Source organism: Phalacrocorax carbo, chromosome 17, assembly GCF_963921805.1.
Source record: "Phalacrocorax carbo chromosome 17, bPhaCar2.1, whole genome shotgun sequence".
NCBI classification, from domain to species: domain Eukaryota; kingdom Metazoa; phylum Chordata; class Aves; order Suliformes; family Phalacrocoracidae; genus Phalacrocorax; species Phalacrocorax carbo.
In genome coordinates this window covers 9,270,019-9,292,591 of record NC_087529.1, presented here as the reverse complement: position 1 = coordinate 9,292,591, position 22,573 = coordinate 9,270,019, and the positions used below count along the sequence as shown (strand labels likewise).

Here is a 22,573-nt window from a genome sequence, read left to right as displayed (position 1 = left end):
GAGTTAGGATTATGTAAGTGTGTAAGAACCTCAATTTTTTGACAGAAAAAACAACTTTTCTGGGGTTATCAGAGGTGGAATGAGCAGGTCTGGGGGCTGCAGCCTGTGCCCTCAGAAAGCCCAAATTTCACATCCTGAAGCACTGCCTGCCCTTGGCCAGCAACAGGCGCCAAAGGATTCTGGAGAGAAGTTCTGCCTGCTGGGACTGGGCAGCTCTTGCTGCAGAGACGCTAACTGCTCTGCTCTTCAACACAGATGGAGAACCCCAGCTGGCCTCCACCGTCATAGACACCATCATGGCTGGCCTGCCAGGACCGCGGGGAGCCCCGGGCCCCGTTGGGCCACCAGGTAATAAACTCAATTACACTGATAACCTGTAACGATGCGGTAGATGAGCAAAAGAAATTTCTGATGAAGATTGCGGTGGCCTGTGGGATGCCTTCAGGGAAAGCAAGTGGTCCTCATTGGAAGGGCAGCAGAGCAGTGGGTCCAGAAGTGGGAACGGTGGCAAGAAGTAACCAGGTTCCTTATCTCTTGATAGTTTTACCTTTGGTAGGACACATCTTGAGAATGTCTTTAAGAATGGGTCATCCAGGGAATTCCTTTATAAGAGGAGAGTTTTTCTCACCACTGCCACGATCCTGTCCTGTCGCTGCAGAGCTCCACTGAGCAGGATCTGGCCAGCTGCTCTGTGATACGTATGCAGACTTCGCAGACTTTGGAGCTGGTTTGAGCTCCAGATTTTCACCAGTAAAACTGAAATCAGAATCTGGGGTGAAAATTCAGTGGCAAGTCTTTTTCTCTGGGCTGATGGGTGGTTTAAATGATAGCATTCCTGCAAACATCAGCACTTCCCCGTATGATGCATATTTAGGAATGAACTCCCATTAGTTGCAGAAAAAGCTTTTCCTTTCATTATGATGGCCTTTCATTTATCCTTCAATTCCTTTATTATTTGAATTAAGCATTTGTATGGTGCATTAATGATTGGGGCTGATTCAGCTCTACTTTGTGTATAATGTCCACATTGTTTCATCTCAAGTGCTGTGACAACTAAAGCAGAGAGGAGTATTGCTATGTTCAGACTAAGCAAATATCCTGTCTCCCATTTGCAGGTATAATTTAACGGCTACTGTTGAGATATAATTATTTTTCCGAAAGGAATGAATCTGTTAAGTGACTGTGTAAAACAAGTTGACCTGTTTAGACAGTGTTTAACTTGTCCTGGAAGCAGGCTTTTGTGTGGTATAAGACTTTAAAAGAATTTATTGCCACTGGAGCGAGCAAAGAACAAGAGAGAGCTTTGCTTTGCTGCAGTCAGCCTCTCATGCGGGCTATGTCCAAACCCCGTCTCCTTATGTTCATCGTCAGCTTTCTGACAACACTAGAGAGACAGACTGTAGTGGGGTTCTGGACTTTCCTTTCGACCTACGAGACTCTGTTTCAGAAACAGCAACTGGAATATCTTGCTCCGATGTAGCTGTTTCATGGATCTAATTTAGGTTTTCTCAAAAGTTGTCATTTTAAACAATGGAAATGCAGCATATTGCTGACATCTTTCTTGCTTATTTTCACCTTTTCTTTTTTTTATCCCCAGAGGTCTAACCCCTTCCCTAGGGCATAGGCATATATTATATCAGGATGTGGCTATCCAGTCATCCAGTGTGTGATGAAGCGCTTATGCTGTAGGCCTGTGATCGATGAACGGCCCTTACCCACTGCGAGACTAAGCAGAACAATGAAAGGAAGTGCATGCATTTGGAATTTAGGGTCCGTCCTTCTAAGTCTCCTTACAATTGTCTCAAATTACGATTCCCACCAGGGCCCCCAGGTGCATCAGGACCCAAAGGGCCACCAGGACCTATCGGAGTCCCTGGATCACAAGTAAGGTGCTTTAGTGCTTTGGGGCTGAGGGGCAGAGTCGGGGGTTGGGTGTGAAACATCTCACTGCACAAGGAGAGAGAGTAGTTTGTAAGTCTTAGATCTGATGTTTTGTTCCCCATGAAATTCCGTGGTTTAAATAGCTTTTTTTGTATTCTGGTTTGTGTTGAGAGGTGGAAATGGTTGTGCTTTCCAGATTTTCCCTCAATCATAACAACACATCTTGCTGTTGCTGTGTCAAAACATTTCACTCTGTCCTGAGTTGATGCAAAGGATTTGACATGGGCTTTACTAACACAGTGATAGAAAAATACTGCGTCTCCTCTGGAACACATAAAAAGAACAAAAATGCATCAATGGGAATTCACCAATTCACCGAAGTGAATTTCTTAAGCCTAGCTATTTTGAGAAACAGCACTTGTTATTCAAGAAAAATATCACAAATTCCCATCATTTTGATTATTTATCAATACAAAAATTGTGGAGGGGGAAGGTAATAATGGAGTGTGATAAACTCACTCAAAAGAATTTGTGATAGGAGAAGGGCAAAGTACTCACGTGGATGGAAAAAGCTGGTCAAATGGAAAGAAGTGAAGCCATGGTGAATAGTGAACTGCCAAACTATTCAAAGTTGTGGTTGGCTGAAACAAAGGGACCCCAGTGCTGGGAAGAGTGGAGGTAAACCAGTAACATCAAATATTTCAGAGGAATCTAATGTGACTGAGGCGATAAAAGTGAAGGAACAGCACAGAGAGAGGGAAACATTAAGTAACTTAGCAGAGGGAAGTAACTTAGATCCTGATAAGAGGAGGTTTGGAATGGCTAGAAATTAGAGAAAGGGGATTTCTTGCTGTGTATTTATTAATCAGTTTGAAGAAGCAATGGACAGCAGGTTAGTGAAAGTTTGCCATTGTAGCAGAATCATTTCAATTAGTGAATGCTCTGGAGAACGATGAGAAACTCCAGATAGATATGAACACTGCAGGAAATTTGGCAGCAAAATGACAGATGCGGTTTAACGTGATTAAATATAGGATAATTCACAATTCATAAATAGATTCTGTAGTAGAGACTGACTTTTTCACATCCAGCACACATTATAGTGTTTTTTTTTTACAACAGATTTGTGAAATTCAATGTTCTTGAGTGTCCCCATGTAGTCATGCACTGTTCATGCTGCATGTTTGACATGGGGCCACATCTGGTTGATGCCCTACCTCATTTGGCAGCCCTAGTTAACCTCCTAAGGCAGGCCTGAGTTTCTGAATCTTTTGTGGGCCCAGGGGAGACATAGCTAAGCTGGAGGCCAGGTCACTCTGCAGGTGAGCTGGTACGACTGACTGCAGGTGAGGAGCGACATGTTAATGGTGAGAATTGCTGCCTCCCAGCTGAATTAGGAGAGTGTTCCTCCTTTAGACTCTCAAAACACTAACGCCCACTCTTGTTGGGCCACTTAACCAGACGTTGAGGCTCCTGGCAGCTGTACCTCAAAAGCCCATTCCTCTGGCGTCATGGTTCAGCCCCCGTCAGCAACCAAGCCCCACGCAGCCGCTCGCTCACTCCCCCCGGTGGGATGGGGGAGAGAATTGGAAGAGTTAAAGTGAGGCAACTCGTGGGTTGAGATAAAGACAGTTTAACAGGTAAAGCAAAAGCTGCACGCGGAAGCAAAGCAAACCAAGGAATTCATTCACTCCTCCCCACGGGCAGGAGGTGCTCAGCCATCCCCAGGAAAGCAGGGCTGCATCACGTGTAATGGTGACTTGGGAAGACAAACACCATTACTCCAAACGTTCCCCCCTTCCTCTTTCTTCCCCAGCTTTATACACTGAGCATGACGCCATATGGTATGGAATATCCCGTGGGTCAGTTGGGGTCAGCTGTCCCGGCGGTGCCCCCTCCCTACCCTTGTGCACCCGCCAGAGCACGGGGAGCTGAAAAAGTCCTTGACCAGTGTAAGCGCTACTTAGCAACAGCCAAAACATCTCCACATTATCGCCGCTGTTTCCAGCAAAAATCCAAAACACAGCCCCATACTGGCTACTACAAAGAAATTTAACTCTATCCCAGCTGAAACCAGGACATCTGGACACTGAGAGGTGGGGTTTTCTGGGGGCTGCTGTTAAGCAGGTTGGCTTAAATAACCAGCAGTCTGGAGTGGAGCAGTAGTCTCATTTGCTGCAGTCTCCAAGGCGATGTGCAAGTCACTTGAGGTGGAAAAAGGCATCTTGCATATGGTTGTGGGGATCTGGGGAGCTGATGTGCTGAATATAAACAAACAATATTGTTTTCTCCCTGTCTGGTTTATAGCTGTGGCTTCACTGCGTGGATAAGTTAAGAATTTGGATTGATTTCTGCAAAGCAGTTCAATTAGTAGAAATCTGGAGACTATGCCCTTCTTGTCTGTTGGTGACTGCTTTATAGATTTATTCAACGCAGGGAGCAAAATTATTAGTAGAGATTGGGCTTAATTTGAAAATTGTTTATTAGGGTGAGTGAATAGCTTCAAAATAATTTCCACTGCAGAATCCAATTAATTTTCAGGTATGTATGCTTACTCATGCCACCCACTGAGGCAATTATGAAGAGGGGGAAAGTAGTGGGGATTTTTAAGCTAACTATACTAGCTGTGTATTAATTTCTTCTTGGTAACTGAGAACAAGAACTATTCTGTCATACTGACCCCTTAAAAAAGTGTTACATTGGTAGCCTGCAGTGCATTAAAAGACCCAAATGGAGGGATATGCAGAAACTGTAGGTCTCAGGACATCTACAAACAGAGCTTCCATTGTTGTCGCCTGAGGGTAAAAGAGAATCCAGCCCAATTGCTTAATGGATGTATGATGTTTTCAGGATCTGAGGATCACTGGGGAAGGTACTCACTACACCTACACAAAGGATGCACAGTAGAAATTAATTCTTTCTTCTTCTGCATCTCTTCTAGGGCTTACCGGGCTCTCCAGGACAACCTGGGCCAAAAGGCTCCAAAGGAGACCGAGGAGAGAGAGTAAGGTTTTACAGGCACAGAGGGATTCTGAGCAACCTCTGGGGAGATGCCTCAGAAATTATATATGATATAGGTCTTTCAAATTCTGTGGGACTACAGCCATGAACAATTTTAAATGTAGAGTTTCTAGGTCTTCTGCAAGAACTAAGGTGGTGGTTTACTGTACAGATAAAGGGTTGAATTTCTTGCAAAGTCTGATGTTCTCTAAAGAGACTCGAGTAGCAAATACATGATATATAAAGGTTTGTGGACACTAACTTTCGTCTGCCAACCAAAGCTCTTTAGCGTGGGTGGTTTAACTGAACTCCTCCTTCTGTGGCAATAAGGCAGCAAAAGCTCATCAGACTTTTCCTGAACCAAAGCCAGTCCCCAGGTCAAATGATGTTCTTGATATATTTAGAATATTGAAATGATGTTCTTAATATGTTTATGTGCTATACCTCAGTCCTTGATGGGTTGTCAAGTGCTAATAACTAAACATAGATAGAAGGGCTGTTTGAATGTTATTTCCAAAGTGGTGAAGTTTAGGAAATACCAGAGAAAAGTGTAACAAGAATATAAATATGTCAGATTCCTGGTCCAGCATTCAAGCACCAGGAAGGGTTTTAATGTGGCATTTGGGCCGTTGCTCCTTCTCTTCAGCTTCCTCTCCAAAAGGCCTTTGAAATCTTCTTTGAGAGACATTAGGAGAGCAAAATCATTTGAAAATGTAGTACCTGGGGGAGGATCATTCAGCAATTAGATCTGCAAAATGTAGAAGTGGGCAGAGTTGGACTGTGGACCATCGCTAAGACCCTAGTGTGGAGCAGAGTTAAAGAAAGGAAGAAAGATAAGGAGAAAAATATGGGTTGGTACCACTAAAATGATGGATGTTTGCAGTGGTGGCTGCATCGACAGCCTTGTGCCAGAGCTGTAGGAGACAGGTTCCCTTTTCTTCCAAGTGCCACTTTTACCATCACATAGATGGAGGTGAATGTGGAGGTCACCACGTGTAAATGGGTGGCCGTAGGTGACATGATTCCCTCGTATGACAGCATCTCCTCTTCTTCATTTCTGCTTACTCTTCCAATCCAAAAGGCAGAGGGATGTCTGAAAGAGCTAAGAGAGAGAAATGCAGATTTGAGCTCAGGGACCCCCAGAGCCATGGGCTAAAGAACTATGACTGTGGGAATGATAAACTCCTAATAAACCCTGAACTTGTGCAGGACTTGCTGCTGCAGCTAGATCCCTATAAGTCGATGGGGCCTGATGGGATTCATCCAGGGGTAATTAAAGAGCTGGTTGATGTCATAACAAGACCTCTCTCGATGATTTTTCAATGCTCCTGGGAATCTGGAGAGGTCCCAGTTGATTGGAAGCTGGCAAATGTTGTCCCAGTCTTCAAGGGCAACAGGGGTGAACTGGTAACTACAGGCCCGTCAGTCTCACTTCTGTGTCTGGTAAAATTATGGAGAAGATTATGCTGGGAGTTACTGAAAAGCACCTGAAAGCCAGTGCAGTCATTGGTCCCAGCCTGTACAGGTTCGTGTGGGGAAAGTCCTGCTTAACAAACTTGATTTCCTTCTATGGCACGGTCACCCACCTGGCTGACCAAGGGAAGCCAGTCGATGCGATCGTTTTGGATTTCAGGAACGCTTTCGATATGGTCTCTCACAGTGTCCTCCTGGACAAGGTGTCCAGCACGCGGCTGGATAAACTCGTCATGCAGGGGGTGAGCAATGGGCTGACGGGTCGGGCTCAAAGGGTCATAGAAATGGGGTTACATCGGGCTGGCGGCCAGTCACTAGTGGGGTTCTGCAGGGATCCATCCTGGGGCTGGCATCTTTAATCTCTTCGTAAATGACTTGGATGCAGGACTGGAGGGAATACTAGTTAAGTTTGCTGATGACACAAAGCTGGGAGGAGCTGTTGGCACTCCTGAGGGCAGAGAGGCCCTGCAGAGAGTGCTAGACAAATCAGAGAGCTGGGCATCGCCAACTGTGTGAAGTTAACAAGGGCAAGTGCCGGGTTTTGCCCCTGGGGCACGGCAACGCTGGCTGTACAGACAGCCTGGGGAACGAGGGGCTGGGGAGCAGCTCTGCAGAGGGACCCGGGGGCTCTGGCCGACGGCAGGCTGAACACGAGCCCCCAGCGTGCCCTGGCAGCCGAGAGGGCCAGCCGTGCCCTGGGGGGCACCGAGCCCCGCATCGCAGCCGGGCGAGGGGGGGGATTGTCCCGCTCTGCCCCGCGCTGGGGCGGCCTCACCCCGAGCGCTGTGGGCAGCGTTGGGCGCCGCAGGACATTGGGGGTATAAAGGTACTGGAGAGTGTCCCGAGGAGGCCACGGAGCTGGGGAAGGGTTTAGAGGAGAAACTGTACAAGGAGCAGCTAAAGCCCCTTGGGTTGTTCAGCTGGAGCAGAGGAGGCCGAGGGCAGCCCTCATGGCGCTCTGCAGCTCCCTCCCAAGGGGGGGAGGAGGGGCAGGGCTGGTCTCTGCTCTCTGGTGACCAACGCCAGGGCCCGAGGGAACGGCAGGGAGATGTGCCAGGGGAGGGTCAGGCTGGGCATTAGGGAAAGGTCCTTCCCCCAGGGGGTGGTGGAGCCCTGGAACAGCTCCCCAGGGAGGCATCACGGCACCAAGCCTGACAACGTTCAAGAGGCACTTGGACAAGGCCCTCAGAGACACGGTGTGAATTTGGGGTGTCCTGTGCAGGGACAGGAGCTGGGCTCGATGGTCCTTGTGGGTCCCTTCCAGCTCAGGGCATTCTGTGATTCTATGAAATTTGTTAACTCCAATTTGATGGCTTCCCAAATTCATGAGAATAAATAGCAACAGACTTACACAATGCTCCTGTGTCCAGACAGTGTGCAAGGAGAGCAAGTCCAGGTGGCTTGTGTCATTCCCTTCTGAGGCACTTCACATCAAGGAGCAGCAGATATCTGAGGAGGGAGCATATATGCTTTTAAAACGCTCCAGCTTATTTTATTATCTTTGCATGTTGTTTTGGGTGCTTGATCCCTGTTCTTACATAAGAAATCACTTGCAGCGCCCTAAAAGACAGAGACCATTTGAAGTGACTGTTTGTAATTTCTAGTAACAGTTTCCTTGTGCAGATCAGCCACTTTGGGCATGTATTGGCTTTACTACTATATTACAGACTGATGTATTTCTCAGACTAGAGTTTAAGATTCTGATAGAGAGCAAAACCTTAACTGATGAGATTTCAGCACAGGTTACTGACCACAGCTCGTCACCATTAAATGTTAATTTTTCAGTTAAAAAAAACACAACCCAACCAAAAACCAAAAAAAAAACCCAGGGCATGGTATATGGCAACGTGTCAAGTTTCCATCCAGGAAACTGATAAGAGCTCTTCCTCAATGATTCATTTCACATTTTGCTTTAGTCTGTGGTTGGCCATATTGCTAAGATTACACTTATTTTGAAGAAAAAAAAAAAAAGAAAAAAAAAAGCTCTGTTGCACTCTGTCCATTCAGTACAGAAAAATCCTTTAGACTTTGATTTTTGTTCCCTCCTTGTTAGATATTCAAAATTGTAACTCTCCTTCTAGGTTTGGAATGAATGAGATTTTTAAATGTCTCGCTCAACACAAAAAATAAATGCTATTTCCTGTCCTTCCTCTGTTAGCGTGGAAAGTGAAGGCGAGTGCTTCTTCGGGCAGAATTGCTGTAGGATGTTCTGTGCGCTCTTTGTCTCTTGTGAGTGTGGATTTGAATGCTGGTTTTGACAACTACATGCTGCAATTTTGGGTTTGGTGGATACAAATCAGAGCTGGCTTAACACAGGGCGGAGGAGCTGTGCAGCTGCAAAGAAAAGCAGAAGAGGCTTTACAATAGCTATTGAGATTTGAGAAAATGTTGTTATACATTCTTCTTGCTTAATCTCAAAGAGAACAGATGTAGAAGAGACCTGAAGCAGTCTGAGCGCGTCCCCTGGCTGGCACATCTATGTGTGCCGCTCACGATCCGCCTCTGTTCATCTTATTCTTAAAGAGTGGCAGTGAGGGATGCACTGCATCGTCTCCAGGCAGTCTTCAGAGGTACAGCTAGCGAGGGCCTGGGATAAAGGATATTTCTAACATCCAGTCTAAATATCCTTTGATCCCCTTTAAGCTGGTAACATCCTTTCCTTTTCCCCCTGGACACAGACAACAGTCTATTTATGTATTTTGAGTGCGTCGTTATGTCTCCTCTCCATGATTTGCCGCTTGCCTGTGCTTTTTCACAGGCCTTACTCCCTCCAGTGCAGAGTCCAAGTATTTCCCTTTGAAGATGCTCAGAGCACCTGACAAATTGGGCCTTCCTCCCAGTGCTCTTCATGTCAATATGGGCCTTTGTCTAGTGCTGGCTAGCTGCTCACCAGCACCACGTAGCTCTCCGTAGTCATGTTTTTTAGATGCCCAAGGCCCATTGGTTTTTTATACAAAGCAGCAGTTTGATGGACACAGTAGCAAAGCAACCCTCCCTTTCTGGCAAATCCTACAAAAAGCTGCTGCCAGCTAGGTGGGGCGGGGGGAAAGGGATGGGTTTGTTCCTGTGTACGTCTAGGGGAGAAGAGCAAGGTTAAATATGTGGCTGTGTCATGAATAGATTTCTAAAGATGCTTTTAAATTTTGCTTCTCCTTCCCCAGCTCCTGCTTTCTTATGAAATAATCTATAACTCTTCTGGTCAGGGATTCTACCCTGCCCCACCATGCTCTGGGGTGGTAAACCAGCACTGCAGAGGAAAACAGGGAAAAAAGATGGTCAGTTCGATGGCATTTTATTCTGCCCCAAACCAACACCTACCGTTTCAAAATGTTTCTTTTTAAAACAAAAAAACCACACCACACACACACACAAAAAAAACCAACCCACTGAGAACAATGTGAAAATTAGCACAGCAGGAAAAAGAAACAAATCGACCAAAATATTGTACGTGTGTTTTGATCAGTAGCTGTTGGGGTTAATGCAGGGATGTGTGTGTGGAGCAGGAGGCAGAGTAAATCAGTGCTCTGTGGGAGTCCTGGGCTCTGTTTGCTGTCTGGGGCAGCATCAGCCCATCATTTTTACTAGAGAGAAGAATGTGGTATCTTTGTAAGAAACAAATCCCCAGCCAAATTTCTTCCCGGTATAATGTAACTGACTGCTGTAAAGTTAAAAAAAATTGCTAATCATCTTACTGAGAGGGTACTGAGCTGAGTAGCTCTGTATTGAACGAACTTCTCCAAAGCATGATGCATTTTGGAGCTGATACTTGACAGAAAACCATGACCCCCTTTTGCTGTCTCTAAGTGATAATGTCAAGGGAAAGGATTTTTTTTTCATATTATCCCAAGTGTAAGGTTTTTCATTAAGCCATCTGAATTCCACTAGTAAAATTTACACTATGTTCTCGTCAAATGGAAAAATATCTCCTAATGACACTTACTTTATTTCCAACAGGGGCAAGCAGGTCTGCCTGGAGAGAGGGGCATTAAGGGATTTCCTGTAAGTGATGTACTTGCGGGTGTGTGCAAGACTCAGATGGGTTTGGTGCCTGCCTGGCACCATAAATACCACCTACAGGACTGCAGCTGGTTGAACCAGCTCTCTCAGATGCAATACTTAGGTCAACTGTCTCCAGCTTACACATTTGTTGAACAGGCAACCTCACGTTAACGTAGTCCTCTGCAAATAAAACGTAGTCTTCCTGCATGTTAAGCCTAGTGCTGAAATGCCACGATCAGGAAGGCATCATGCCAACAGAGGAGATGTGTGCTTTGCTTGCAGATCCCCTCTAGCCAAACCTTGGCAGACAGAAGCCCTCTCCCTACCCTGTGAGGTTTCTGGCACTACCAGAGCCCAAAGGTGGGCACCTTTAAACAACCCAAAGTACTCCCTCTTGCACCTTGGCCTGCCAAGTTGAGCTGGAAACCCTTTAATGAGATAAAGAGATGTCTCCAAATGATGTCTTGGCAATACCTGAATAGATGCACACAGGAGATGTCTGCACTGGCACACATGGCTAGGGTGCAAACAAACCAGTGGAGTTGAGAGTTGGCTGAAAGTGAGCTAGTGGAGCAAGTTGGGGGTTTTTTTTTCTGGCTGGCGGCATCCAGGGAGGTCCTAGATCCTCTGGGAGGTTTCTCTTCTCTCTTCCTTAATTCTACCTCATCAGTTTGTACGATTCACACAACCTTTTCTTCACACCTTCCTTCCATACCCACTCCTGCTTTGCAGCTGGATTGCATGTTGGACATCTCAGGGATGGCCATCAAGTTTGAGGAGCCCAGGCATTTCCACTCTATTTCAGTCAGCAGTTTGTTAGCCCTTTCCCTTTTTATGTTTAGCTTGTGGTTTAATCTCTCCATGTCAGCTGTTCTTTGAGAAATACATGAACTTCCTGGTTGGGGGGAACATCAGACCAATGTTCACAGCACATAGGGATCTTTGTTCAAGAAAAGGTTAATGAGTATCTTCAGAGGCAGAAAGTGATGTGATTAATTAATGAGAGCAGAATGGCGGATTTTATGTTCTAAATAACGATGAACATGTGCATGTTTGGGGGGAGGGGAGCAGTATTTTTGTGTCAGTGTGAGGTAAAAGCATTGCTCATTGAGATTGTCATGAGCTAGATCTAGTCGTCTTGTGGGCCCAGGCCATTGCAGCCAGCCCCTCCTGCAGCTTGGCCACTCCTGGCCAAGTTCATAGTGTTAGAAATGGTAATGACCTCCTGGGAAGCTGGTGGGAAGCAGGACAGAGCTCACAGGAGCACTTTGGCCCTTGGTGTGAAGTGCTGGAGAGTCAGTTAATTTGTTTTCTGCTGGTGAAATGCTGCTGCCTTTAATTTGTTTCTTTGGAGGGAAGGGATGCAAGTGATCCTGGGCAGGGGCCTCGGTCACATGAAAAGCAATTTCTGTTTCTTGTCTCTTTTAGGGTGAACCAGGCAAGAAGGGTGAGGAAGGTGACAAAGGTGCTGATGTAAGCATGTATTTCTACTGTTGTTTTACTTTCCTGTTTGTCTTTTTACTGTGCTTCAACCATATTCCCTTTGGCAGGCTGCTTTGTGGAGGGCAAGGGTCCTGTCCACAGTTAAAAGTGCAGCGATTATATGAACCTTGGGTTTGATTTTCATACATGTGAGAAATCCCAGTCTTTGCAGCTCCCTTGGCCACGTTGTCAGCTGCCCTTCCCACCGTGTTCTCTGAACACCTCCTCAGTCCCCAGTAGTTGTTCTGCCACACAGAGCTGCTGGAAGGTGGGCCACCACTGTCCCTCCCACTAGCTGAGGGACAGACTCCCAGAAGACATCAAGCTGTATGTGAAGAGAGTTGGAGTTCTTACATCTCTGCTTTCCCACCCTAAAATACTTCCCAATATCTGTCCTTTCAAGCCCATACCTAAGGCAATAGGGGCAACAAACTACAGCTTGACTGTACAAGAAAGTATGTGGACAGGCTTCAGGCAGCATGTGGCCCAGCTAGGAGCTCTGTGAGAGCAGCGTGAAGCCCATCAGGCTGGCTTCGCATGCCACTGTTCCAGTTTATAAGGGAGCAATAAGATAGTGCTAGCCACACGTCTTGCTTCCCTGGTGTACCAACAAAGAGAAAGCCCAGGTAACTCACTGATGTTCAGAGCAAACATCAGATGAGAGCAAAACCTGTTCTCCAGGTAGGTCGGCATAGTTAACATAAGCTTCACTTGTAAAGGTTTGACAGGAATATGCAGCCTGGGTTTGGCCCACTGCAGAAGCAGGAACCAAACTGAAAGGCTTGGCTTTGGATCAGAGGCTCTGCAAACACGGGCTATAACTGAGGCATTTTTCTTTAAATAGGGATTTCTCCTGCATTCCTACTTAATCCTTGCAGTTTATCTCCCTTTTTACAACTTTTCTTTTTCAAACATTCACACTGTATAGTTTGGCGTTATAGAGGCAACATTATGAACAAGAAGCCTATTCTGCAACATATACCAATGTTAGTTTTCTTTTCCTTCTTGCAGGGGGAAGGTGTTCAACAGCTTCGAGAAGCTCTGAAGATTTTAGCTGAGAGGGTATTAATTCTTGAGCACATGATAGGAATTCATGGTAAGCGTCGCTAAGGTTTTCTTTGCTAGACAACTGGGGGCTCTGTTCAGGCAGCTGCTTGGGGCTAAACATCCTCCCATTCTCCTAAACTCTCTGTCTAGAATCTGTTTAAGCCAGGTTTTCAAACCTAGGTACCCAACATGACATAAAGGATGCTGAGAACTGTTGAGGACCTAGCGCTTCCACCAACTGCACTAGTTATTCTGGCTTTACAGTAGCAGGTGAAATGGCCCCCACAATAATTTTTATTACAATTGAGACAGCCAAGTCACGAGCAGCAGCTCAAGCCATGTGGCACAGATCATCCACCAGCTTCCCAGGGAGCTGCTTGTTCAAGTCTTTATGCCAGATCATTTAATCCTGTTAATAGTGTCTTCCAAGTGACTTGGCCCTTGCCTTGTGTAGCACTATATTTTACGGAGAAAGCCCAATGGTTTTCAGCCGTTACCCTGAAAACCAGCGATCCCTGAATTTTTGTGATTATAACCTACATAAAACCTATTTTCACAATCAGATTTAAAGTTAAGTCTCACGTGTTCTTTGTTCAGATAGATTTTAAGTTTTTTGCTGAGGCTATTTAGCATCACTGGTACAGTGTGTGACGTCACCCTTAAGGAGTGTTTTCTCCCCTTAATCAGAGTATGGGATCGTGCAGTTGTCACAGATCAGCCGTCTCCCTTTGGGGTACTTGAGGATCAATTCTCGCTCAGCTGCCAAAAGTTGCTGTGCCAATTTCTCCCTTTTCAGAAATACAATAGAGGCAAAACGTTGTTTAGATCCGCTATCCCAGCCTGTTCCTTGGCACTGAGATGAGCATTTTTTAACTAAGTAAGTCCCATAGCAATTTTCTTTCTATTTTCTCCTTGACACATGGCACCTTGTTCCTGGCCTCACTTGCAAAGCAAGCTGCTCGCACCTTCCTTCAGATTGACATCCACTTCTATTATGAAGTGGCCTTTGGATATTGATTTAGCCTGTGAAAATGCTGAACAGCTAAAATGTCCAGCAGTTCCTAAGCGAGTGACTTAAAGCGCACCTATTACCGTTCAGCGAGGCAGCATGCTTCGAGAGCCCACAAGCTCCTCCTGGAGCCAGCACAGTGCTAAAATGAAAATGCCACTGGGCACTTGAAAGCCAAAACATTGTCGGTGCCTGGTGCTCTGTTATATGGCTGAACTAGCTTAGGTCTCAGCCCTGCTCGACATTGTTCAATGGACATGTGTCTTTTAGAGGCCCAAAGTACTATTTCCAGAAGCAATAGGCAGCAACAGCTTAAGCTTTTTGGGAAACCATGAACCCATGATTTAACTGCAGTCACGCTCACCTAACCTCTGCATTAATCCTAGTTTGCTTCGTATTTTCACTCAATTTTATATACCAAGGGCAGGAAGAGAAGTCTTTAACGCTTCTTTGTTTTGAGATGGCGGAGGTACCAGGAAGATGTCCCCTAGATTACCTAGGCAGCAATCCCTGCCCAGCCGGTGTGTTCTCCAATCAAGAGGGGAAGGGGAGCCCGGTCCGTAAGCACAGTGCAGTGTATTGACAGGACCCAGGGCCTGGCCATCTGTTATCTTTTACTTTGTACCTTCATTTATTCTATTATAAAGCAAAATGGCAGCTCTTCAGGAAGCTTGTGTAGACACGGGGGCTTGGACTGGGGGATTCATGCAACTTCGCCCCTGCAGAGCTGCCTAGTTTATCTGTTTTACACATTGTCTGTTTGGCAGTACAGCAGCAACAAGGCATGCGCTGCTGCTGTTTTGAAACAGTTGTTTTGGCAAACCTTTTTTACTGACGTAAATGTATTTTCTGTTATTGCTTGGGATGGAGGCAAGTTATTTATACCCAGGTACACTTCCATACCAGTGTAACTGCATCAGGAAAAATGGATGGGTTTTAATTGTACAGTGCAGTTAAATACCTATATTGCATGACTTTATAGAAATAGTTCCTTTTTCATCCAATAACAATATAATTATATTATTACTCCGTGCTTTTGAGATAGTTCCATTCTTTAACTTAAGACGTGTTTTACTCCCTACAAAAAAACTGTTTAGAAAGACAACTGGGAAAGCAAGGCATTTTTCCCTTGTGCAATCATGTTCATCTCTATGTGTTTATGGTTAAAAAAAAAAACAACAAAACCAACAGAAAAAGACATAAGTAACCAAACGGAATATCCTTGAGCACAGACCTCCCTGCGCTGAAAGGCACCACACTGGTTTAAATCACCCAGCACCAACCATCTGGTCATGTTCCCACTGTAGGTGTTAAGGATTTTACCACAGTTCCTGGGCAGCCTGGCTCAGCCCAGCTTTACAGACCCACGCAGAAATGCCAAGCGCATGCTCTCATTTTCCCAAGAAACTTCACAGTCAGTGTGGTTTCCAAAACCACAGCCACCCAAGCAACAAGGCAAATATACCAGCAAACAACCCGAGTCTCTGCAGTGGGAGGGCAGTTTGAGATTATCTGGCCTAGCAAACTGCAGAGAGCAGCCCAGCAGGACACAGGAAAGCCCAAACTGCGTGGCAGTGTTCGCTTCCAGTGAACACGGCACAAATCCTCCGGCAGCCAAACGCTCGCTTGAAACAGAAATGCTGCCTCGTGGGATCAGACCAAGGCTGGGTGTCTGGCTTGAGGTTTGGGCTCTTGGTAGGGAAACAAGCAAATGTCCGTCTCTGAAGGCAAAAGGAAGAAGAAACTGGAGCGTTAAAAATGATGAGGCAGCATCGAATTATCAGCATCTGTTGCTGACTGCTGAGAAAACAGAAGAGTGGCCGTAGTCAAATGTATATTTACCTTTGTAGGGCAGGAGGCTGTAGGAAGAGGCGGTGTGTGTAACCATGAGGCATGCTGGGAGAATGGACAGCTAATATTTTTTCCCAGCTTTATTGCTAATTTTGCTCTAGCCTAGGGTGGATCAATCCTTTCATTCAATCTTTGCAGTGCCTCAAAATGTCCTTTACAAGGAGTGAAATGGTACTTAAACCCCCAGGAGCATCACTTCCCAGTGACCACTTGGGCTCATTCTTCAATAACAGGAGTCTGTGGGCAATGCTGAGTAGCAGCTATAGCCCAAGCAAAATTATAATCAATAAAAGAACAGCACTTTGTAGATGGAATTACAAATGAGAACAGGGGCCATGTGCAGTAAGAGTACTTACCCCAAAGAGTTTAGACAGGGCCGAGGGAAAAGACCTGATGTAGGCATGGTGTGACAGCAGCAAACGTGTAGCTCCGCAGTTGCTTGCTGGATGGAAAGACAACAGGAGGGACGACGCTTCTTCCGGAGGAGGTATCATTCAGAAGGGCCCATTTACACTTTCCTTAGCCTCCCCTTTTAAATAGCGCTCTCCCGTGACTTTCTCTCCTTACAGACTCTTTATCTTCCATTGAGCCAGGCTCTGGACAAGATGTGATCCCAGGCTCCCCTCTGCGAACCAGCATCAAGATCAAACGTGGAGGACCCCAGCAGCCGCAAGCCTACCAGATCCTCTCTTCACTGCTGGATGACAGTGAAGCCAACAGGAGAAGCAATCGGATGAAGTAGGAGCATCTGTGTGTTCTCTGTGCCTGTTCACCTGTTAAAGATACAGTATCCTAGTGCTTAATTGCAGAGTGCAAATGAAGTGGGTAGGAGGCTGCAGTGTTGGCAACCGGGTTTCCTCACCTGGCCAATACTACGCCTGTATTGCAGGGAATGTCTTATCCATAGCTCAGAGAGGGTCTTATGAACGTTTTCCTTGATTTTATTGTTTTGCCTTTGGAATACCAGATGGCCGGTATCCCTACAAACTGTCTACAGAAATGACACCTCCTGACTGTGTCTCAAGGGTTTAATCCTCCCCTTGTGTCCTCACTGCCCGTGAAAGTGACTCAGTTAAAACACTGCTTAACTGGCTGAGACAATCGATCCCATCTAGACTCAAGACCAAGCCTTAGCCTTGTCCATTGGTATAGTTGGTGGCACCTGCTTTTATTTCATGTTGTGGTGTCATGCTGACTTCCAGGTGAAGACATCATTTCCATAGGCCATTAAAGCATGACCTGCAAGAATTTCTTTTAAGCAAAGAACAAATTGGAAAATTCAAAGAACATTTAAAACTGTTACTCTGAAAATAAAGGTTACTCTTTGGCCTTTAGCATCAAAGTCTTGGCTTTTCAAGTTGCTAATTGCATGCGAGTGGCATTATTTCTATATGTGGTTGGCTAAGCAAGGACTTTTGATGCAAATGTTCACAGCAACTTTGACTTTCTGTCTATCTTCAGTGAGGTTAGACTGTTTCTGTGAAAATACAGAGCAGTTTGAGATATGATGGACTTGTGCAAGAATTTTCCCATATTGTGTTCAGCTTGTGCATACCTCCAGAGATAATTAAGTTAAATAGTACCAATAACTATTCACAGGAAAAGATGTTTTTGCAATAGTTTCTTAGTCAATAAGGAAAAACGTTTTCACACTGTTTCATTTTTATCTTGTGAGTAAATCCTTGCCGTTTGAATCTGGACGCAATGTAGTAGCAAACCACAGCCTAAGGAATTAGTGTCTTGTCAAGAGCTTATCCTCTACTGGGAGTTAAATACAAAGTCATTTTACTTTCTGCAATAACTTGTTTTTTTGGGGGAAGTCCCAGCTTCCAGGGTTAAGAAGCTGAACCTGCCCTTCCGTGACAAATTAATTACTACATCTGTGCAAACCGAATCAGACAAGTTGATGTCATTCATGTAGACAGTGATTTTTCTTAGAAAGGGTGAGACTAACCAACAGAAAGGATGGGTACTATTTTTAAATATGTTTTTAATTCACATACACACACCCCTCCCCGTTCTGCCAGTTTTCAGATTCAGCCCAGGACGAAAGTGAGCAAATTGAATTTGTGTTGTCATTTTATTGCGTAAGTCAGGTGAACTGGCCACGTCCCATCTGGTTCATAGTGCAAGATACAGCCCTCTGAAAAAGGCAAACTGTACTGCTACAATATTTCTGTCAAAAGCTGTTGCAAAGACCAACAACTATATGGTCCATGTATTCAGCAGCCCTTGTCACCCAAAGTGATCTTCCTAAGGCAAAACCAGAAGCATGTGGTACACTGGAAATGAGACTGAAGGAGCTCTGCCAGCCCAATATTAGCCACAGATTAAATTAACTTCCCATATACATTGTAAACATGGTAGATCTACAGAGATGTCAGAACATCCAAATCTTCCCTCTGAAGAGCATTGTTTTCAGAAATGAACAGGTTACAGGCTACTTCAGGGTGACTGAATTCACTATATGTCTTCATTTGGCCCTGTTCTTTAGAAGTCCAACTATCTGTCCCAAAACAGGGGAAATGGTGTTCTTTGATGCTGAGAGCACCGGAAACTTGTCCTCGTACAGAAGCTTTTTACTGCTCTACAACTAGATAATAAACAGCCTTGGTTTAAGCTGGCTTGGAGGCAGCAGTAAATGCATTTACTTGCCCTGCTTTTGAATCCTCACATTGCTTGGCTAATGCCAGTAGTGGTGCTCATTCAGCAGCCAACCCATGTCGTTCAGGTTGTACTTCCATATGTGCAAGGTTTCCTTTGGGCATTTCAAAGAAACAAGCCCAAAGCGTTACAAAAGTTTGAAGGGAAGGTACGCTCAGGTGCTCTCTTTCCCTAAGACGCCAACATTTGAAGTAAATGCAGAGTTTTGCCAAGAGCTGACGCTTTGGGCTCCAGAATTCCTTTGCCTGCCTGTACGCCGAATTACAGCTGGAGTGTGATAGAGTCAGAAGAAAAGAAGTAAAACTACCCAAGTCAAGCAGGTTGCTGACCTCAAGCAGTCGCCCTGTATTCATAATCCTTTTGGGAGAATGAAATAAAGTCTCTCGAGTGCATCTTCATTGCAAATCCAGTACTAACTCTAATGACAGTATGTCTATAAATGATGCTGAATTAAATCAGTGGGTTAAAGGCGGCTAGCAACCAGCCTTCAGCCTGGAAACAGGCACGAATGCGAACAGCTCAGCTTTTCAACATTTTGCAAATGACTGAGGTGCTGTACAGCAGCCTACGTCCCTCCATTCACTACTGTGAGGGCCACAGCTCTGTTGGTGGACAGGTAAGCATGGTGCAGCCCCTGATATATTCTTGGAATAATCTTTCCATTTAAGAATTAAATGTGGAAAAAAAAAAGTTTCCCCATTTACAGGCTGATTACCATGTAGGAATTGAGAAGTACTTGATTGCCTCTTTGTTGAATGGGGACCATCTTGGTCTTGATCGTTTGGATATTTCAAGACCTAGCTGGGGCCTTCCAGGAGATGAAGCCTTCCATTATGCCTACCAGAAGGCGTTGGAAGATCAGGTCCCAAAGCCTGAGGAGAAAGCCCAGTGCAGTCTAAACGTGTGCACTGGGCAGGGTGCTGCAAGCTACAGTCACTGGCCGCATTAAGCAAATGTCCTCATGGCAGTTTCAGGAACTAAAGTAAACCAAAGCAATCTTTAAAAAGGGAAACAGCAAAATTCAGTTTCACTGGTCTCGTAGCTACAGGGTTGAATTTGGGGAAGAGGGAGCACAATGAGGCCATTTTCACTTCCCTGACATTTTGGAGCCTTCACGCTGAATTGAAAGAGAAATATTTTTTTTCCTCCAAGTTTGTCTTCCTGACTTCGAAGCTATTGCATTACCCGGGTGAGTGCTCTCTCCGAGTCATTCGTATTGACTAAGATTTTGGATTTTGAAATATTTAAAACTAATGACTGGCAAGATGAAAAGACGTTTAATGGAAAGTGTTTGCAATGAATCCTGCCAAGTCAATTGTCAAAAGGCTGGTTAGGTTTGGGTTGCAACCATTTTAATTATTGACTTTTCCAGATTTCTGTATGAGCTATGTAATTTTTTTCTCTCCACACTTCTTGCTTCATTTAGCTCCATCTCTCTGTCATGCGGTACTGTATCTTTAATTTGGGTGACAGGAGGCTTATACCAAGCGGACTTTCTCTCTCAGCTGGGGTTTCATCCTCTCTACTTACAAAAGGGTTGGACCACACTGTTGTGCAGGCCCAGTTTATGTTTTAAAGGTGAACTCGGCCTCACATGCTGACATTAATGATATTCATGACTGAGCAAACCGCTCCAACCACATTTTTCCATCTTAGGCAAGATACTAAGGTTCTTTTTAGCCAGGGCATATAATGCCTCTTGCCGTGGCTACGTAACTTAGAGAGTGGATTTATTTCATTTAGAAATATATTTTAATTGAAATGTTTAGTGCTTTATCTTACATGCATACTGTGCAATACCATAGTGTGTTCTTTTCCTTTCTTTTTTTCCCTAAGGCTTTGAAATTCTTAATGTTTCTTTGAGCTCCAATGTGGTTTTGACTTGGATTGGTTCTGGTAGTAATAACGCATTTTCCTTGCCTTGGGCTAACCAGAAGCAGCAGCAGCACATTGCACAACCAAAAATCTCTGTGGTCCGGGCACCCTGATGTTCACCAGCAATCTGGTACTCCTGGGAGGTGGAGAATGCTTCTCTCCAGAGTATCGAATTTGCACTTACTGTAAAGAATTGATAGCAACCCAGGGAAATAGGAATAAACTAGAGAGAAGAGCCCTCACCTGCTCCCACCAAACTCCACAGTAATTTTGCCATCAACTTTCAAAGGAACAGGCCATAAAATCAGATCCAGCTCTTCCGCTAGCACGGACTGGTGCTGCTTTCCGTGGAGCAAAGCATATGGCTCCCAAGCGGCTTTCTGAGCGTTTGGCTCTGGGGTTGGCGTTCACACCCGGTCTCTGCAATGAACGATTTCAATGTAGGAACCCGACCACTGTGACAAAGGCTTCTAAAAGACAATCAGCTTCTAGAATTACTTCTCGATACAGTTTATTGGAACTCCACTCTCCTCCACGTTTACACCTTCTGTCCTGTTCAGGATGACATTCCGAGTGTGGTGGTATAGGGGTTTAAGCTACTCGGTTTCTGTGATTGTGTTGAAACTAAGCAATTCAAAGGTGCTATAATTGTTCACAAAGCACATTCCCATCCGTAGAAGGAAACGTTAACTTTTTCAACTAGTTATTTTACGCAGTATTTTTTTATTTATATCAGTGTGTTTCGTATGTGTGCAAATGGTCCCGGCTTCTCTCATTGTAATAAGCTTTACAACCATTTGGTCTTTTATAGGGCAGCCATATGCAGTATCTTGCAATCATGTGTAATTTCTTAACTTAGAATAAATCTCATCTGATACGATGAACTCATTTATGGCAGGCTCTAATGTTTGTTGTAAACACAACCTGTTTGTTCCACCTCTTGCATGGTTACTTACCTGTTTTCATATTGCTATGTTATTGTTCAAATTATCTATTTCTCTTTATTTGCTATGGGGTTTGTTACTGTATATGGAATGTTTTGTATTCAGCATTTTCTTACAGAGCAGAGTGGGAACAGTACTCAAGAACCCACGAATACCAAAGACCTTTCATGTAATGCACTGAGAAATAAACTTACTGTACATGAATAAGATGTCAGGTGTCCGTATTTACAAAGTTCAGAGCAAGTTCAAACAAACTGCGTCCTGAAATTGGGGCATCTGTTGTTGTTCCCTGCCATCTCAACTTTCTCTGACTAGACGTTTGTAGGTCCCTTAAAAGACAAGATTGTGCATAAAGACCGTGCTTCTGGCCATCTTCTGTGGGGTGGAGGGGCAAAAAGGGCCTTCATTAACTAAAGCCAAGTCTGACAGGTTCCTCTCCCATGATGGGACTGACTATTGTGCACGTTAGCTAGCCTGCTTCACCAAGCACGACTGCCACCTCGGAGGTTTGCGATTCATTGCTAGGATGCACTTACACACCACTTCGCGATCCCAGCCACGCTAACCAAATCCAGGGGCCCATCCTGCCTTCGTGCTGAGGCAGTTAATTCCTAAGGCAGCCTAGGAAAGCCTTCAAGCAATGCCAGCTTTGAGCATCTTGCTTTGCATTGCAGAGTGAGGCGCTGCCTGGATATGGCAGGCTCTTCCTGCAGGACCAGCCCTCCAGTTCCTGCAGGAGGTTTAGGTCAGTACAGATCCGTGGATCACAGCTTTCCCTCAGCTGAGCGAGGGCACGCTGAGCTGGGTTGGCTGCAGCAGACTGGGCGATGGGGGAACAAGCCAGAGAGAGAAATCTGCAGTGCTTAAAAGCATAAATTGAAAACTGTTGGTCTTTGCAACTTGCCTCACTTCCTCATAAGTTTCCTTACAGTTCAGGGAAGTCGCGTTGACTAATCGAAGACAGCAACGGCTGCCCAGGCCCCCTCCCTCCAATGCCCTGGTACCTCCTGGGCATCTGCCCCCTCCAGAGGCAGCTGCGGTTGCCCGCTCACACCTTCTCTGAATTTGCCTCTGGGCTTATGGAGCCCCCACCGCGAGCCGTCACCTCATGTGACAATTCACACTGTTAGACGGGGAGGGGGTTAGGGACATGTTGGTTTTTTAACCTTCCTATGATGGGAACAACGACCCATTTAGCTGCAGTTACCCATCTGTTTGCAGAGGGAGGCTTTACTCTGCATGAGCCTTGGCTGTAAGAGAGGCCCTGGGCTGTTTCTGTCAGAGACGTGACAGTTCTGCTTTCTGAACTTGTTTTTTATATCCTAACAAAAATGAGCTATGCAAATCA

At 45.3% G+C, this 22,573-nt stretch overlaps 1 protein-coding gene and 1 long non-coding RNA gene across 9 annotated transcripts in view; one reads left to right on the top strand and one right to left on the bottom strand.

The window, feature by feature from the left end:
• The window catches only part of COL26A1 (collagen type XXVI alpha 1 chain), a 196,430-nt gene extending 174,998 nt beyond the window's left edge, over positions 1-21,432 (top strand). For 6 of the 8 annotated variants that reach the window (XM_064468207.1, XM_064468200.1, XM_064468206.1 and 3 more), the window contains 7 exons: positions 256-348; positions 1,823-1,884; positions 4,823-4,885; positions 10,309-10,353; positions 11,782-11,826; positions 12,847-12,931; positions 16,312-21,432. In XM_064468207.1, the coding sequence (XP_064324277.1) occupies positions 256-348; positions 1,823-1,884; positions 4,823-4,885; positions 10,309-10,353; positions 11,782-11,826; positions 12,847-12,931; positions 16,312-16,484 (566 nt within the window). In that variant the 3' untranslated portion in view covers positions 16,485-21,432. The remainder of the gene's footprint in view (positions 1-255; positions 349-1,822; positions 1,885-4,822; positions 4,886-10,308; positions 10,354-11,781; positions 11,827-12,846; positions 12,932-16,311) is intronic. The other 2 variants (XM_064468202.1, XM_064468203.1) reach the window with 2 other exon arrangements.
• LOC135316133 (uncharacterized) lies at positions 8,318-16,317 on the bottom strand. The gene is made up of 2 exons (XR_010375578.1): positions 16,099-16,317; positions 8,318-8,688 (listed from the first exon to the last, which is right to left on the bottom strand). It is a non-coding gene; the product is annotated as an uncharacterized LOC135316133 (long non-coding RNA).
• Positions 21,433-22,573: the final 1,141 nt, after the last annotated feature.